Source organism: Chinchilla lanigera, unplaced genomic scaffold (genome assembly GCF_000276665.1).
Source record: "Chinchilla lanigera isolate Chin_1 unplaced genomic scaffold, ChiLan1.0 scaffold00012, whole genome shotgun sequence".
Taxonomy (NCBI): Eukaryota; Metazoa; Chordata; class Mammalia; order Rodentia; family Chinchillidae; genus Chinchilla; species Chinchilla lanigera.
Genome location: NW_004955413.1, coordinates 16,829,779 through 16,847,249, shown reverse-complemented (window position 1 = coordinate 16,847,249; position 17,471 = coordinate 16,829,779). Strand labels below are relative to the sequence as shown.

Sequence of the window (17,471 nt, the reverse complement as noted above, 5' to 3'; positions counted from 1 at the left end):
GCTTAGCTTCCAGAGCCTTAAGTTTGAACCATCACACTAGAATAGCAAGGTACTGTACTAAGTGGGCCATGGTGGTGCATGCTTGTAATCAAGCACTCTGGGAGGCTGAGACAGCAGTATCATAAGTTCAAGCCTACTCAAGCCGACTTAGTGAAACACCATCTCCAAAAACATGGCAGGGATTGCAACTCAGTGTGAAAGTCTTCCTGGGTTCAGTCCTCAGGAAAACACACAGAACGCTGTGCTCAGACACTGGATAAGTAAGAAGTTAGCAATTAAAAGCCCTTATTGGCAAGCAGCATAGAAACCAATAGGTGAGAAATGTTGGACAACCACATAATAAGGTACAATATGTTCCGTAACATGAGAGGCATAAGTATGGCCACAAATTTCAGGGTGTGCTGGCAATAGCAGGGAAGGTGTTGGCATTTATTAGTGCAGTTTTTCAAAGAGCCATCTGTGCCATGTATTCCTGGACCCACTGCAGATCTGTTAAAGAAAGATCTCACCCTGCTCAGGAGAGTGCAGATGATCTAAAGGAGCAACCATATATTTACTATCATGTATATTTTATTTTGATAGCTTACAAGCTTTATAAACATTACTAGCAAGATTTTAAAGTTTGGAGATGAACTATTGGTGAAGAGCTATCAGTAGTATTCAATGCCAGGCTTTGTGATGCCCCCAGATATCTAAGGTCAGGTCAATACCACACCAACACTCCTTGAGCCTGTAGGTCCTTATGGACTGTTTTGAAATTGTTGTTACAATGTTTTCTCTTGGTTTTCAAAGGAGGTTGGCAGTTGGAGAGCTAAACAAAATATTAAGCTAAGTAAGAGAGAATCAAGGAGCTTCAGATGCCCATATTCTTGTGGAAAATATTGGGACTCTGACTGTATCAGCTTCAGAACCTCAAATATCCTGTGTTTCATTTCATAGATGGACAGGTTAGGTTTGGATCTCACAAAGCATGTTTTAGTCTAGCCCTATATCTTCAAAACTGAATCGATTTCTGGAAATTCAAAGGGAGGAAAGATTAGGAAGGATGGATGGTAGCAATGCGGCCAAAATCGCTGAGAAAATTCTAAGAGACAAAATTCTAAAAGATATAAAACACCAAAATCTCTACATAGCATTAATCTGGAAGCTCCAATTTCAGTGTCAGAGAATCTCAATCAATGAATTCTATATTTGAAATGACTACATCATTACCACATTTCCCTCCATTCAACTAATTTCCAAAAGATCATCTGATTGAAGGACTCTGAATTCAGCATTGTATTTTAATCTTCCTATTAGGGTACTGTTAAGGCTGTGTGTAGCCAAAATTATCTACATGTGAACACACATTTTTGCTTCTCATCTATCACCTATAGACAAAACTTTGCTGCATTAAGCCTCTGACACTCAAAATATTTGTGCAGAAAACATGGGTGAAGGCTTTTCTACCCACAGCTAAATGCAAGTGCAATAAATATCTTTAACCCATTTATACTGAAACATTAAAATAAAAAAGTTCTTTCCTTGTTTACTTTGCCCCATTGTGTGGTTCATTGTTCCTGTAGGAGCGGAGGGGAGGAATATGGGAGGGTGTATGTAAAAAGCATCTCAGTGAACTTGGTAATTTTTTCAACCAATCAATTTATGTTTAAAGTGAAACCACTAATCTTAAAAGGAATTTTTGGCATACTTTATCACACTTTTCAACAGTGGATATGAAATAGCTAGATTTCAACTTTAATTATATGCTACTTGTCTGAGCCATACTAAAACATAATTACAGGGTATGCCTCTTAAATTATTATAGTGTCTCGTTAAACAATCAAATCCTAATCAGACTTTTTTCAACTATACACATTACCACTTTAAACTCCTATCTATAATTAGATCCAATCATAGCATTCATAAATAGCACTTATAAAGAAGCAGTTAATTTTAGCACCTACTTGGGTTAGAAGTTACTTAGCATGACATTAAACTGTAATATAGTTCAGATATTTTAAAGCATTCCTGAATCTGAAGTAAAACAAATTCCATACATGTACATATGTATGATCTATAAATGTACATACACATATGTCTGTATCATATATATCATATATATGGACAAGATTTTAAAGAACTGAAGATCTTCAGAACCAAGATGAATAATAATAGTATTACCTAATAATATTACATAGAATAAAATCATTTTAGTCTAAGGATTCACCTGTGTGTAAGATTAATGACCTCTTTCCATATTTTCTTGATAGTGCTCAATGGAAAAAATAAAAGCAAAGTTCCGAGACTGTGCTGGGAGATGAGTTGTGATTGCCCTGCTGGACCTGAGTATAAGCTTTTGTTCTCCTCTTAGGCTTAGCTCATATATGAAAGTCTTCTGCAAGCAACACCATTCTTCCCGAACACCATCTTTCAAGGCTATCAAAACCAGAGAGAGGGATTAGGACCACAGGAGTGCAGATCCACACCGGCTCCGCTTCCAGTGACAAGCTGAATACCACTGGCCAGTCAGTAGAGAAGAAAAAGCCAAGACAATGGCCAATTTCAGCTGATCATTTTCTGTCATTTTCTAGTGAAAATTAACACTCGAATTCCCCATGTTAACCTCTCCCTGAATCTCACTATTAGTTATAGTAAATAATACTTTAACTTCTTTGTAACTCTGCCAGGTTGGAGCACTTTAGTACGTGATGTGGATCAGTTAAATTTTCCTTGCCATTCTATCATGAATTTGAAAAAGTTGCTTAACTCTCTAGACACATGAACACTCAACTGTAAAAGTAACACCCTACATCACAGAGTGTTTGAAGATACATTGTGCAAAAATGTTTTAACAAGGCCTAGCATAATGCAGATTCTGAATAAACACACAATCCAGGGTCTACATCCCTCCTTCCTACAAAACTAACTTCTCTGCTATGCTTGAGACCCCACAGTCTTGGAAATACAATGCTCACAATTATCACTTTTGGCCACTGCCTCCAAACTGTCCTTTCTTCTGGCTTCTGAAAGACCAACAAAAATGTATGGGACATATACAGAGTAAGTCCCAGACCTGTTCTACATGTTAATTTAGCCCACTTCTAACCTTGTCTGGAAGTATTGGTCTTTCTTTTTCTTTCCTTTATAACACAGAGATTACAACGGGAGGATCCACATGCTGTTTTCACAAGAAATATGACTACCCACACACTGTATTTCGAAAGTATGTGTACACGGTGTCTTCCAGAAACAAAAGCCATTTTTTCCATCATAGTTTGAAAAAGTCATGATTCTCAACCTATTAAAACTCATTGCCTCAAAACAATGACTTACTTTTCACATTCTTACATTTGGCTGGGTAAACATGAAGCAAACCTAACTGCACCTGTGTCTGAAAGTCTAGGTATTTTTATGCCCAGGTAATTCATATGGAAGGGTATAGTATAGAAGTAATATATATATATATATATATATATATACATATATATAATTACTATATATTTTAAGAGCGGTTTCCTCTATACTTCCCATTACTACTGCTCATTACATCAATAATTTAATCTTTTCATAGGTTAAACTGGATAGACCCTGGATCTGTGGAGGCCAATCACCACAAGGGAAGAAGTGAAACACCAAATTAAAAGTGGGGAGTCAATTAAATTATAAAGTTTTCCCCCCAACTTGCCAACCAAGATATTCACTCCTTGAGGAAAATACTGTATTAAAATTCAATTTTCTTTGAAAAACATCAAATATTGATACTTGGAAGTCTCTAGATAGTCCGTTTCATATCCAATAACCTTATAGTAAAATCAATCAGTTGGCAAGCTATATCCATGTATACAGCACTCAGTCAACATTGTAGCAACTCACTGTAAAAAATTAACTGGCTTCCTACCCCCCACATATTTAAGGAAGAGAAAAGAAAAATTTTGATACCAAGACTCCTGTGTTTGTAGCAGCTTCATCTATAATAGCCTCAAACTGGAAACAAGTCAAAAGTCCATGAACAGGCAAGCACACATGATGACAAGTTTACACAATAGAATATTAGTCTGCAATAAAAATTATTTACAAAAAAGAATGCTATAAATAGTGTCCTCAGAGAGGATATATGTTACATCAATGAAACAAACATAGAATGCTATTAAAAATTTCAGAAAAGAAGGCTCTTGAAACTTCAAACTGTGATTGCCAAGTTAATCTTTTCTTTAAAAGTTAATAAAGTTTTAAAAATTTCTAAGAAATTGAAAAAGTTAAGGAGATGAGAAAGAAGTTATAAGTAGTACAAGATTAATACTATCAGGTCTCTGACTAGACCTGCACCAGGCTAGGAGAGAAAAACTCCTAAAGTAGGTCTGTTATTCGCAGTGGCAGGAGTGCAGCATTCAACAAAAAGCTGGCCTCTGCCCCACACAGCTTAACCTGCAGAGAGTTGATTCTGCAAAAAGAACAGAAGAAACTTGTGTCTGCCAGCACTCCCTGTACTCAGCACCACCGTATCTATCACCTAGGCTTAGATCCCCTACTTAGAGACCCAAAATTTTGTACACGCCTCAGCAATGCTGTCCTTTTCTACCTAAACTCTATAAAACATGCCCTCACCCTTTGCTCAGTGCCAGTGGTCTTTTCACCCTTGGCCCTGCTGCACCTGGCCTGCAAATAAAGTCTTCACAACCTAATCACTAACCAGAAACAGTAAGTTGGAAGCAAAGAAGGAGAACAGAGGCTATAAGAAAGAGACTCAATGCAGTGGGCAGGGAAAGAGGGTGCTGAAAATAAAATAGAAGTATTATATGAAAAGTGGTTTTACAATTCTCTGAGAAGATTTATAACTCTAAAACTAAACAATAAAACCGAGACAAATATTAATTTAAAAGAGCTTGATTAAGAAAGGAAACATAATTACAGTATATTACTGGGTTCAGTAATGCATGGCCTTCATGCAGTCACAAAGAAATACAGTCATCAGGAAACAGGGAAGCTTCCTCAGTACCTATGTCTTCTTCAAAGGACACGGACAACAGCTAGATGGGACTGTATATCATTATGCATCTGTTTCAATACTGATAAATCTCTAGATACAAAGTTATTGCTTTATGTCTTTATTTTCTCTCACATCATTTTAAATGGCTTTTGTTGTGTCTTTTACTCTTTAACTAGTGCGTATTAATTTTACAAAATGTTCAGTTTCTTGCAAATAGGAAGGGTTCAGGAGACAAAAGGCACGGGAGAAGGGAAGGAGAAGGACACACAATTAAGCTTCACCAAGTGCCGGAACCTAGTCACCTCAATGAATGTGAACATTATATATCATGCACATGAACCAGGATTAATAATATCAAAAAGAATGAAAATAGAGAAAGATCCAGGCAGGCATGATGGTGCATATTATAATCTCAGCACTCAGGAGGCTAAGGCAGGAGGATTGCTGTGAATCTGAGGCCAGCCTGGGCTACATAGTGAATTCAAGGCCGGCCTAAACTACACAAAGAAACCCTGTCTCAAGAAAAGAAAAAAAATTTGGGGAGGATTTAGAGGAAGAGGGAGGGAGGTGGGCGGGAGAGGGAAAGGATATTTAAAAAGAAACTTAACTGTATTCTGTACACATACCTACTTCCTAAGATGAATGTAAATTTCATGTACTGCAGACATGTACTAGTAAAAAGAAGAAAGGAAAAAAAGTTCAGGTTCAGTATGGTTGTTTTCTCTCCTGTGCCCCTTTTTAATATACATTACCATGATATTTGAAAAGACTTTGAGATGTCCATGGTATTAATGCACTGGCGTCATTTGGACTTAATTTTATACTTCCACCACGTCTCTGGCTTTCTTCTTTGCACAGAAATGCATTTATTTTTATTCACTTTTTCTCAGTTCCTCACTGTAACATACATTTCATTCTTTGTAAACTCGGAGTTTACAAAGATGGAAAATTCAAACTTTCACTGAGCTTGACACACCATTAGCTTCACAAAGACACTCTATTTCTGCTGTGTTAATATTTACTGTGTTAAGGTAATTATGACCCATCTGCTTCTGCTAAGAAGCACCTTGTATCTATAGGGATGATAATTAAGGACAGAGTCATTCTGAGCTGCCTGACTGCAGAGCTGAAGAAGGTGTGAAGGGTATATAAGCCAGCAGGTAGGGGCAAATACTCTAGTGAATGCAAGCTTAGACTTTTTCCCTGAAGCTTTCTTCCTATTAAGGGCATTGTCTGATATTCTTGACACTGAAACATTAAAAGGTAAAGAATGTCCTGTTTCTGGGAAAGCCTTATTGGATAAGGGTAAAACAGACTTGGTGCAAAATGTATGGTTTATTTCAAAGAAAAGTTAAAGATTTGATGCATTATAATATCAGTTTTCCAATTGTTTAGAGAAGGGAATTTGGAAATTGAATGTTTTGAAATTATTTGGAAATTGTATAGCTTTAAGGGACTATATCAGTAAAATTGATATTTTTTAAATTTATATTTGAAATTTTTAAACAATTAGCCTCTAATTAGAAGTTACATCTCTTAGGACTGTAGGAAATTTCTTGATTTCAGGCCTGATTTACTTTTTGCAGAAAATCTGGGAAGCAATGTGCATCCTTAAGCTGCCAATAGCTCTTCTTGTACTCTCTTTTGCAGTACACAAGCTGAAAGCTACGCCCATTGCAAGGTCAGTAACTTTACAATCTGGTTTCTTCTGTGTGGGGTGGGAGAATGATAATTAAATACTACCATATAACTATCTTGGTACCAGTAGAATTCTGACCAAATCATGCTTACAAAATAGTACTTGAAACTACTCCATTGTTCCTGAATTCTATGTGCTTTAAAGAATAATATCAGTGACTGCTGAATCTCTCTGAGGGTACTTGTGACAAAAGAAATAGATACAGTAGTTCCTGTTTTGTCAAGAAATATTCTGTTGAAGTTTGGGCAAAGCCAACCATAAAACTGCAAAAATTAAAAGTCAGTAATTTCTACTGTATTAACTGGATACTGAAACAAACTCAGAAAATTTAAGGGAAACTTTTTTTTATATATAAGGTGGAATTCTTTTGTATATTTACATATATTTTTATTTCTTAAAGGGTTCTGGAAATATTCAAATTTTTCCATCTCTTTCTAGAAACTGAAGTGTCTAGAAATCATTATTGTGCTAAATTTAAAGTGTTTACAAGTTAATCTTAAGAAGAACTAGTTAAAATGTTCTTTGCTGTTCGGGGATTCATCCTATATTGTTATCAATTCTGTTAATGAAACAGAATGATAAAAAGCTATTTTTCATGAGATTACTTCTGAATCACCATAAAAGCAAATTAATAATAATTAAAATATTTTCAGCATGTATACTGCAGTAGGATTTCCTGGGAATTCTTATTTTAAAGGTGTGATGTCATCTAGTAAATTTAAAGTCTGAAAACTATGTCAAGTGAAACAGCAGTTACTACAAGTTTCAAATTGAAAACCTTTAAAGCTATAATTCTCTGCTTACTTAGAAGATTCTTGAGTCCACATCCAGGCATCTGACATAAAAAATAAAATAAAGATTTGTTTGTGCCCAGGATAGTTTTGCTCCACATAAACTTGCGAAACTGATCTTATACATTCTTCAAGACCAAAGAGAATTAGGTTTACCTTTGGAATGACTCCTTGAAAAGAATGCTTCTTAATAAAGTCATTGCCCTCTATTTTTTTTCATCTTTGTTTGATGTTTTTGTGGGTAGAAAGTAATATGAGAAGGCAATATGTGTAATGATTTCTACAGGACCTACACACAATAAATAGCAAGAATCATCAAAAGGTTTTCTTTGTCAGTTCAAGGCTTATCTGCTTAACAGGATGTTTTTCTCAGAACTGACAGTAATTTTCAATTATTTTTTTTTCTTTCATAAATAAAAGTAACTTTACAGCTGATGAAAAGTTTCTGATATGCAGAACTTTTGATAGTGACAGAAAAATTAACAGTATTACCTAGTATAGCTGTGAATATATTTATCTTTTTTTAATGAGAGTTAGATATTTGCTAAATACATTTGCAAAATATGTCTTTATGGATGTGTGCTTATTCTGAGTGGATCATCATTCAGAAATAGAACAATTCACAAGATTACTTATTATCAAATTATTTTCCTATGACTCCACAACCTTTTACTTTGAAGTTTTACTAGATATTCTTATAAGCTATTCTTCAAATTACTTTTTTAATATTTTCCCTGAAATCCATACATTTGGTCATTTTTCAAAGTGGAGGATGAGTTATCATCTCAAACTGTTATAATAGTTTTAAAATCGAACAAAACCCTAAGAAAACCTGTAAGCATTATCTAAATTTTAAACTCCTTAAAGACAAAGTGAATGTAGATTTCATATTCACTGTCATTTTCCTCATAAAATTCAAGTACCTCATTTGGGATGTTTGCAACTTGCATACACGTATGTGATGGGATTAAGAGGTTACAAACTAACTTTATAATCCATACCAGAAAGTAGTTTCATCACTTTATACTCATGGCTAAAGCAAAAGGGTCACATATTTCCCTTTTTTTACATGCTCTTGTAAATCTGTGCTTAGAAGATAATCAGGGAATAGTCAAAAGTACAATTAACTATCAAGCTGCTGTGTGATAATCAGTACAGCTCCATATAAGAGCTCAAACACCTCTACCTATGAATGTTAAGAGCTGGGAGTAGGTACCCATTTAAAACTGTCAAAACCCTTGAAGCATGTTTTTGAAGAGATACATTTAAGAGTTAGGCCAGGCATGGTGGTGCACACCTGTAATCCCAGCACTCAGGAGGCTGAGGCAAGAGGATCACGGCAAGTTCAAGACCAGCCTGGGCTACAAAGTGAGCTCAAGGTCAACCTGAACTGCAGAGCAAGACGCCGTCTCAAAAAGACCAAAAAAAATTTAACAGTTAAATTTGGCTTATTGTCATTACTGGCTAACCTCTATCACAGCCAATCATTTCTACTTGCATATTCATCTACACATGGTCAGTAGCTTGATGTTTGGGATTAGTCGGATAGGCAGTCAAGACTTGTCTTCCCAGATCATCAAGGGAAAAAAATGCCTGAAAGTGGAAGTGGAATGTCTTTCATTTTCCGCTTCAGCCAGCTTTTCTTATGCTAATGACTATTGGGGGAGTGTCTTATACACACAGACTAAGGAACTTGTTTAGGAAAAGAGTTGCACAATTATGAAATAAACATAAAAGGTTGGGGCTGGGGATTTAGTTCAGCGGCACATCCTGCCTGGCAAGAGCGAGGTCGTGAGTTCGATTCCCGATACCAGAAAAAAAAAAAAACAAAAAAACAAAAAAGCAAAACAAACAAACAAAGAACCCCATAAAAGCTCTTACTGTTTCTTTTACAGAGAAAAATGGCACTTCTAGATAAATCAAATAAGACAACATTTTACCTAAAATGATTTTAAATACTATTATTGACACTCTAACTCATTATTAAAATACAGCTCAACACTTAGCATTTAGAGTATTTCACAATCCCACTCCAGGCATTTGCTAAACATATCTTGGGCCAGATACTCCTTTGAATGTCCTGACTTCAATAATGATTTTCTGTTTATTTAAATCTATTAGCTTGTAGCACTTGGGCCAAGTTTCAATTCCTGCTGTTTTGTTCAAGAAAAGTTCATATTTTAGAATGTAATGTCCAATATTTGGAAATTCTTGAACATCTACTTAAGCTATTAAGTCATTCTTTTAAAATGCAAAATGTCCATGGTTACCATGCCTTTAAAGTGATATAATTGCACAGATAGTATGAACGTCATGGATACAGATTTAAGTCCCAATATGGGTTCCCTTTGCCTAGTTGCTTTGTCATCTTATATTTACGTTTAATAAATACCCATTTTGCATATCACTGGCAGAAGAGTTTTCTATATCTTGAAGAAAGTATGACAGTAAAAAAAGGAAGAAATAGTTTCACATGAAATTTTAAACATTTGCATTTAGGCTATTTCTCCATAGAGACAGATAATAAAATGTTCCCGCATACAAAGTAAAAGTATTGAGACAGCCCCATGTTGTACACATTGACTCACTTCTGGACATCAAATTTTTAGCTCCATAACTATCACTTTCTACTTTATGTTTATCTAAAGTTTCACTGTATTTTAATTTACATGAAGCTGAAAACTAAAGCATTTTCCTAATAATAATCAGCAAGAAGCAAGCAGAGGTAACAAGTGTGGATTCAGTATTGTTTGGATTTTTTAAAATTATTTTTTATGCTCTTTAAAATAGAAAAATAAAGTGTAATATATATTTCTTAAAAACCCACAATTTTGAAAGCACATTGCTATAGCTTGCATCTGGCACATTCACTAAATGCCCATGTCTACTGTGGGCTTGGTCTTCAGCCCATGGTGCTATTCAGAGGTAGTGGGTGCTATAAGAAATGGGCCCTAGGGGCTGGGGATTTAGCTCAGTGGCAAAAGCGCCTGCCTGGCAAGCGAAAGGTTGTGAGTTCGGTTCCCGGTACCGGAGAAAAAACAAAAAAAAAAAAAGAAATGGGCCCTAGGGAGAGGTTCTATGTCACTGGAGGAGTGTTCTCAGAGAAGGTTATGGAACCAGAGTCTCTTCTTTCTGGTTCTTTTTCTTCTGCTTCCCCACCAGCATTACACAAGCATCTTGCTCCACCTCACACTCCCACCATGATGTACTACTTCCTTACCTCAGACCGAGAAACAACAGGGCCACCTAACCATGGACTGACACCACATTGTGAGCCAAAATAAGGTTTTTCTTCTTTTAAAGTTGATTCAGCTCAGACGTTTTGTTTTTTGTTTATTTGTTTGTTTACTGTCTTATTTACACATTGAAATAAAACATGGTACAAAAATATAGTTGGTACAAATTTTTAAAATACAGAAGTTAAAATTCATGGATTTTTAAATCATTGAAGAGTTGTGATTTCTAACATTTTTATAATATGCAACTTAAAATGTGCTGAATATCAATGCCATTGATATAAAAGCCTTTTGGTTTTAACGTTTAACTTAGTCCTGTCAAAAACTGTTAAATGCATAGGATCCATGTCAGTAACAGGAAGGTGGTAATGTTCATGTATTCATGCTAAGAGTAAGAAAACTCCCACACTGCAAAGGATGCCTGAATGGGTGATAAAGTTGATTCTCCTTGAGACTACATAATATCTGCGATTGTCTCTTTCATGTATTATTACATTTTATTTTATTGTGGAAGAACACTAAATATGACCTCTACCCTTTTAAGAAAATTTTAAGTGTATAATGTATTATCACTTAGAAACAGTATTTTACAATTAGTTTCTACAGTTTATGGATCTTCCTGGATTGGAACAATTTGTACAGTGATTAATAAACTCTAATTCTTCCTCCACCAGTTCTTGATAAATATTATTCAACTATATTATTATCTCATTCACAAATTTGACTGTTTTAGATATTTCATATATGTGTAATCATGAAGTATTTATCTTCCCATAACTGGCTTATTTTAAAGAGCATAATATTCTCAAAGTTTATTCAGATAGTTGCATATTACAGAATTTCTATCTAACAGTTTTTCCCTTAACATTCCTGTTTATATTATCTCAAGGAATTGAATAAAATTTACTAATTGAAAATTCATAATTTTAAAAATTTCATATATTCCAGAATTGATACAAATTTTACATTTTAAACATTTCTTATGTATAAAAAAAATAAATTCATCAATAACATTGAAGGATACATGGTAAACACACACTGTTATTATGATTATTTAGAATGTATTCTGAATTTCCAAAAAAAATAGAATTATACTGGGAAAAGCAACACTGACCATGAAGAAAGTTGTTTTGTGATTTCCTCTTCAAAAATTGATTCTGTTGCATCTTTAAAGTGTAAAAACTAACGGTCATCCAGAAATTTACAAACCAAAACTACTGTGAAAATATTTCCTTTAGCTCATCCCCATGAGATATTTTGTGTCTCATTGTTGTGTCCTATCCTCATTATAAGTTTCTAATTTTTCATATTTGTTCAGTGACACCAGCCATCATGTGGACAAACGGAAATGCAACACTGCCACCTGTGCTACCCAACGCCTGACACATTTTTTGGTTCGTTCCAGCCACCACCTTGGCGCTGTTCTCCCGCCTACTAATGTGGGATCCAATACCTATGGAAAGAGGAATGCAGCTGACATTTTAGACAGAGAACTCCTGCATTACCTCCCCCTTTAGAGGTCAATGTCCCTTTCTAGTTCCCATTTTATGCATACTATACTGTTTTCTTGTACACTTTAACAGTGCCCTTCTCATTTCTAGTGTAAAAGTGTGACTCTGTGTGTCCTATGTTTGTTAGTAGTCCCTATAAATTGTTGTGGTAAAAATTGTTTTAAATTTAGTACAAGTAAAGGTCCCAGAATAGATAATGTCTTTAAAAATAAAATGTTCTTGCTGTACCTCTTCATTTTAAAAACATTCAAAAAGTTATTTTAAGCCTATATTTTATGACCTAAGTTTAAAAATAAAGGAGAAAATAGTAGCTTGAAACTTGGTAAATCATAAGAGTTAGTAGTAAAGTTTTGATTCTGAACATTAAATTCAGCACTTGTAGGTACTTTTGTTAAGCAATTTCTTTATGCACCAGCATCACAGAGAAAAGATGCTGTTTTAAAAAAAAATCAGGGAATAAAATCCTGCTCCTGATTCAGTCAGAATAGTTTTGAAAATTGTATTCTTTGTTTGCTGGTATTAAGATGTTAAAGTTAAAAACATGTGTGTCCAGGAGGATTTCATTGTGTATTATCATCAGTGAGCTTTTATGAAGTGTATACATCCTTTATGTTCTTTACGTGGCTTTTAACAAAACTCAATAAATTTTTACATTGGATATTTTAAAGACAACCTGTGTCCCATTAATCATGTCTTCAATTATAAGATCACAGACTCTTGGAACTTATTTTATTTACTAAATTGAGTGGACATTTCTGGCAGAGGTTTTTTAGTGAGAGCTACCCTATTGTACATGTAAAAAAAACCAATTTGCTTCACAGTCGGATTCTTACAAATTTTCTTCTTTCCCTAGACTATGCGCCAAGCACTTTGAGAAGTAGCATCAATTCATATAAATTTCTACAGTACAATGATATGCCATTTTTAAAGGCATTTGGATTGTATTTTTAAAATAGCAAAAGGGAGCATCTCATCTTAGGGAAAATCTGACTCACTGTTTTGATTTCAATGTTAAAATTTCTCTTGATGAAGTATGCCTTACATTACCGAATTATAAAGATGACTGTTGTTTTTAGTGAGTGCAAAGAGATACGACAAGATATTTGTAATGCATTTTGCCAGAAATTGCACATTGAAATAAATAAATGAGTATATAAATTCCTTTTTGTGATGTTCAACTGTTGGTTTTCTTTCAAAGTGGACTCATGCCCAATATTTCAAACTGAATAAGATACAGCTAAATTACAATTTCTTAAAAGTACTTAAAAAATTTGCTTCAGTAGCTTACTTACATACCATGTGTTACATATAACACTAATGTTATCCTTAACATAGTATACAATACAATGTATACAATATAAGGTACTATTTATAAAATACATGTTATTTTATATTTATAAATATATGTTTATAATATCAATAGTATATAATACACAATTTATAATGTACTATGTTATCTTTAGGTTTATAAATATTATATACATATAAAGGTTCACTTTATAAATTATTTGAACCCCCAATCTAACTTTCATGTTTATAAAATTGTAATGATATTCAAAGACATTGGAGATGCTCAATACATATCAAATGTGTGTATCCTATAAATAATAAAGTTATGGACTTTAACATAATTTAATTATTTAGTACTGTGCAACAAGGTTTATAAAGTGTAGCATCTTATTTTCCCTTTATAAATAATGTCTTCGTCACATAGTTTTATAAAAGAATAGTGTTGTAGTCAGGACACACAGAGGAATACATTTAATACAGACCATATAATTTATAGGATTATTTTATAATATTCACCCAAAGAGTCAAATGCAGAAGAATGTCAGAGATCTGTCCATGCCCTAGAGACACAAAAAATCCAGATGAGGCCTTGGATCTCATGGCAATGTTCTCCAAGGGTTCATCTGGAGGCCTAGAGCTCACGACAATGTCTCATGCAAGTCTGTGTCAAGGACTTGCACTGGGAAGGCCCAAAGGTTGGTAGTGGAAGCTAGAAAGTCAGCGCCAGCAGGATGAAGGATTTGTTCCAGCAGGCTGAGGGATCTTCATTGGAACCAGGAAGCGAAGCTCAAGGTAATGACCAGAGCTCACCTAAAGAGAACGGTGCCAACCTCCGTGATAGGGAGGACCCAAGCTTCTCTGATGATGAGAACAGCTGAGTTTATATGAGGAAAACCAGCATGACAACCTTCTCCAGGAGAATCAACACCTCATCTTCTTCCCTTCCAGTTCTCTTTTTATGCTGTTAACAACAATCCTCAAGTGGGCCTTCCACACCCAAAACCACACTGATTCAGTTCAACAGTTGAACTGAATCAGTGTGGTTGACCATTAGTTAATCCACCACAAATAGAAATAAAACTCACAAAGTACCTGGCATGTATTTGGTGTTAATCAGTGGTAGATATTTTAGCCATGATAAATGTACACAAAGGAATGGTGTGGTATTACAACAGGTACTTTCATTACTGACCAGAGAATTTTTTTAAAAAAGAAGGAAATGAAGATAAAGGTAGGTAACACAAGTGGGTATAAAACAATGTGAAGAAATATACAAAGATAAACAAAAAGAAATAGAATAATGACAATAATCTACCCACATGCTAAATAAGATTTGTATCACTAGATTCCTCCCCTGTTCCTATAAAGAAATGACAAAGCCACTTGGACCACAAAATTGCATCTAGGATTACAAAATTTTGACAGAGCCATGCAAGATACAGGTTCTGAAAATCTATCTTCTTCCCTGTGGGAATATTCCTTTTGTTCTTGAGAACAAAGGTTATGCTCGATAAGTGGTCCCCAAATCCTTTCCAGGAAATAGCAGACAATACAGAAGCAGCATATCTGATAGGGTTTACCTGGGTTATAAGCAGATTACAGGAAGAGGAAGAAGTTCTGAAAGGATAGAATTTAAGTAGTCAGAAATCTTTTCACATATTCAGCACACTTTATATTAATAAATTAAACCTTTTCAATACTGAAATTCTGAACAGGCTTAATAAAACAGAAGACTAAATTTATCAAAGATGTATAGACATATTTACAGAAACTACTACTCACCTTCATAGGCATAAATGCCTGCTTATCTAAAGGCATATGAATATGAGCCTTCAGGAATTAAATAAGTAAGCTTACGTGAACTGAAGAGACTGTGGTTCAACTATCACTATGATAAAATTGGGTTCTGCCTTGTGGTAATTCATTTTGTTTTCATTGAATATGTGTCCCTACTATTGTAAATATGAATAATCTAATGAACAGGTCTTGAGCAGAAACCCTGTCCAAAATTAATTCCTATGAGTCTAGCATTTGAAATTCATTCTGTTGCAAGAGTGTTTCACAGGAATCTCCATTAGTTCAACACTGATTTGAAGACAATAATTTACAATTTAACAAGCATCGTTGAATTCCTCTCATCTTGTTTTGTGAAGTTCTGTAGTTTCTTTTTTAAAATTATTTTTTATTCTCTTCAAAATAAAAAAGTGAGTTCCTCACTAAAATAGACATACTGTCTTAAAGAGAAAATTCTTACCAACTAGTAGTTGAAGTTAATTAGCACCTAGGTAAGAGCAGCCCTAAGGAACTAATGGGGTAGACTAGTAATGATGAACCTTTTAGAGCTTTCAGTGATAACAAGTATCTGGCTACAGCATGCATCCCATAGGTTCACCACCACTAGGGTAGACCCTTGATGCAAGAAAAATCATAGAGGAAGAGTAGGGGTGAGGTATGAAAAAAAAAGAATATGAAAGAAAGAAAAGAAAAGAAAAGAAAAGAAAAGAAAAGAAAAAGGAGAAATAGCAAAGGAGAAAGTTTCAGGAGTACTGCTGACCTTACAATGCCTCTCTGGTCAGGATTTAGCTCTCCATACATTTGCATCCATTTTCTTTCATACAAGTAGATATGATGGGGATTCCAAGAGTCTCTTCTACTCTCATCTAGAACATCCTAAAATGTTAACCTGGGTAGAGAATACTGGCCAGGCAAGACAGGAAAAGGAGCCAGATTTGGTTCTTAGGAAGTGCTTAGCAATCCTCTTTCTTCTGGAACCCCTCCTGAGGATACAATATGCCTCTGCAAAGGAAGAGGGTGTGACACAGATCAGAGCCCTTTGAGCCTTGGGAACTTAACCTCAGCTTTTGGTGCTTTGTTAATTTTGAGTTTATGGTTCGTACCTGTGTATACTAGGAGATACTACCTAAATATCTTGGATACTTTCGAGATTGCCGAAGAACCATCTAGGTGGCTCTCCTTTGGCTTTCTAAAGCTGAGTCAAATAGGATGTGTCTGAATCTTCTCTCACTAAACCCTAAAAATAAGATTAGACATCCCTCTAGCATATAATAAAAATTAGATAAATGATATCAGGTGCTTCTTAAAGAATCTATCATAGTTTCAATAATTGGTAGCTCTTGTTGCTAAACAAAACAACTGAAAAATTGTCAAGTTGAGCTTGACTTACCACATCCTTATGCTATTTTCAACCTTTCCTCATTGCAAATGTGGGGTATACAATGCTACAGTATTTATTTACTGTCATATAGGAAATAAATGACTTTTGAGGGATTTTAAGACGCTATTGAATTTTCTGAGCTCATTAGCATTGTTACAAATGATCAATTCTATTTAAAAACAGACAGTAAAGCACCAAAAGCTGAGGTTGAGTTTCCAAGGCTCAAATTCAGTTCAAATGCTTTGTCTATTCTTTCTAATTCACACCTCGTGGAACTGGTGGCATGCCTGTGAAGCAAAGTCTATTGTAACACTTCATAAAGATGCTTCTAGTTTAAATGGCAAAATATTTACATATAAACTGAAAAATTTGCAACAGTATGCTGAAGTGAAGGGAGTGCTATAGGAAAAATATTATAGTCCATTAAGAAGGTATATAATTTTAAAAGATTTTAGACTCAAAATAATCTGCCCTCATTTTCCAAGCAATATTTACATTAGCAATGGATCACAAGTGCAACCGCTTTGAAGAAATGTGCTTTATATGGTGATGCTAAAAAATTCTTATTTTTCTCCTCCAGTGCCTGCTCTTTTCCTGACACTACTTTCTCTGCATTTTTGGAAGATAAAAAGAGATCACAGTGGTCATTTCAGCCCCCACTCCCTAAAAATGTTCAGCTTTGGATTAATGAGTTAACTTTGCACTATATTTAAATGACAATTCCTTTCCTCCCACTATAGTGGGGTTGAAGCCTGCATTTGTAAAATAGGATGCAGGTCATTTCTTCTTCTTCTCCTCCT

The 17,471-nt window shown here is 34.8% G+C and overlaps 2 protein-coding genes across 3 annotated transcripts in view; one reads left to right on the top strand and one right to left on the bottom strand.

Annotated features, from left to right (window-relative positions):
• Window positions 1-17,471, bottom strand: part of Slco1a2 (solute carrier organic anion transporter family, member 1A2) — an 88,704-nt gene that overhangs the window by 63,262 nt on the left and 7,971 nt on the right. The gene's annotated exons all lie outside the window — the stretch shown is intronic.
• Window positions 6,179-12,310, top strand: Iapp (islet amyloid polypeptide). The gene is made up of 3 exons (XM_013511653.1): window positions 6,179-6,232; window positions 6,556-6,650; window positions 12,014-12,310. Exons 2-3 carry the CDS (start codon window positions 6,571-6,573, stop codon window positions 12,210-12,212), a joined length of 279 nt encoding a protein of 92 aa, XP_013367107.1. The 5' UTR covers window positions 6,179-6,232; window positions 6,556-6,570; the 3' UTR covers window positions 12,213-12,310.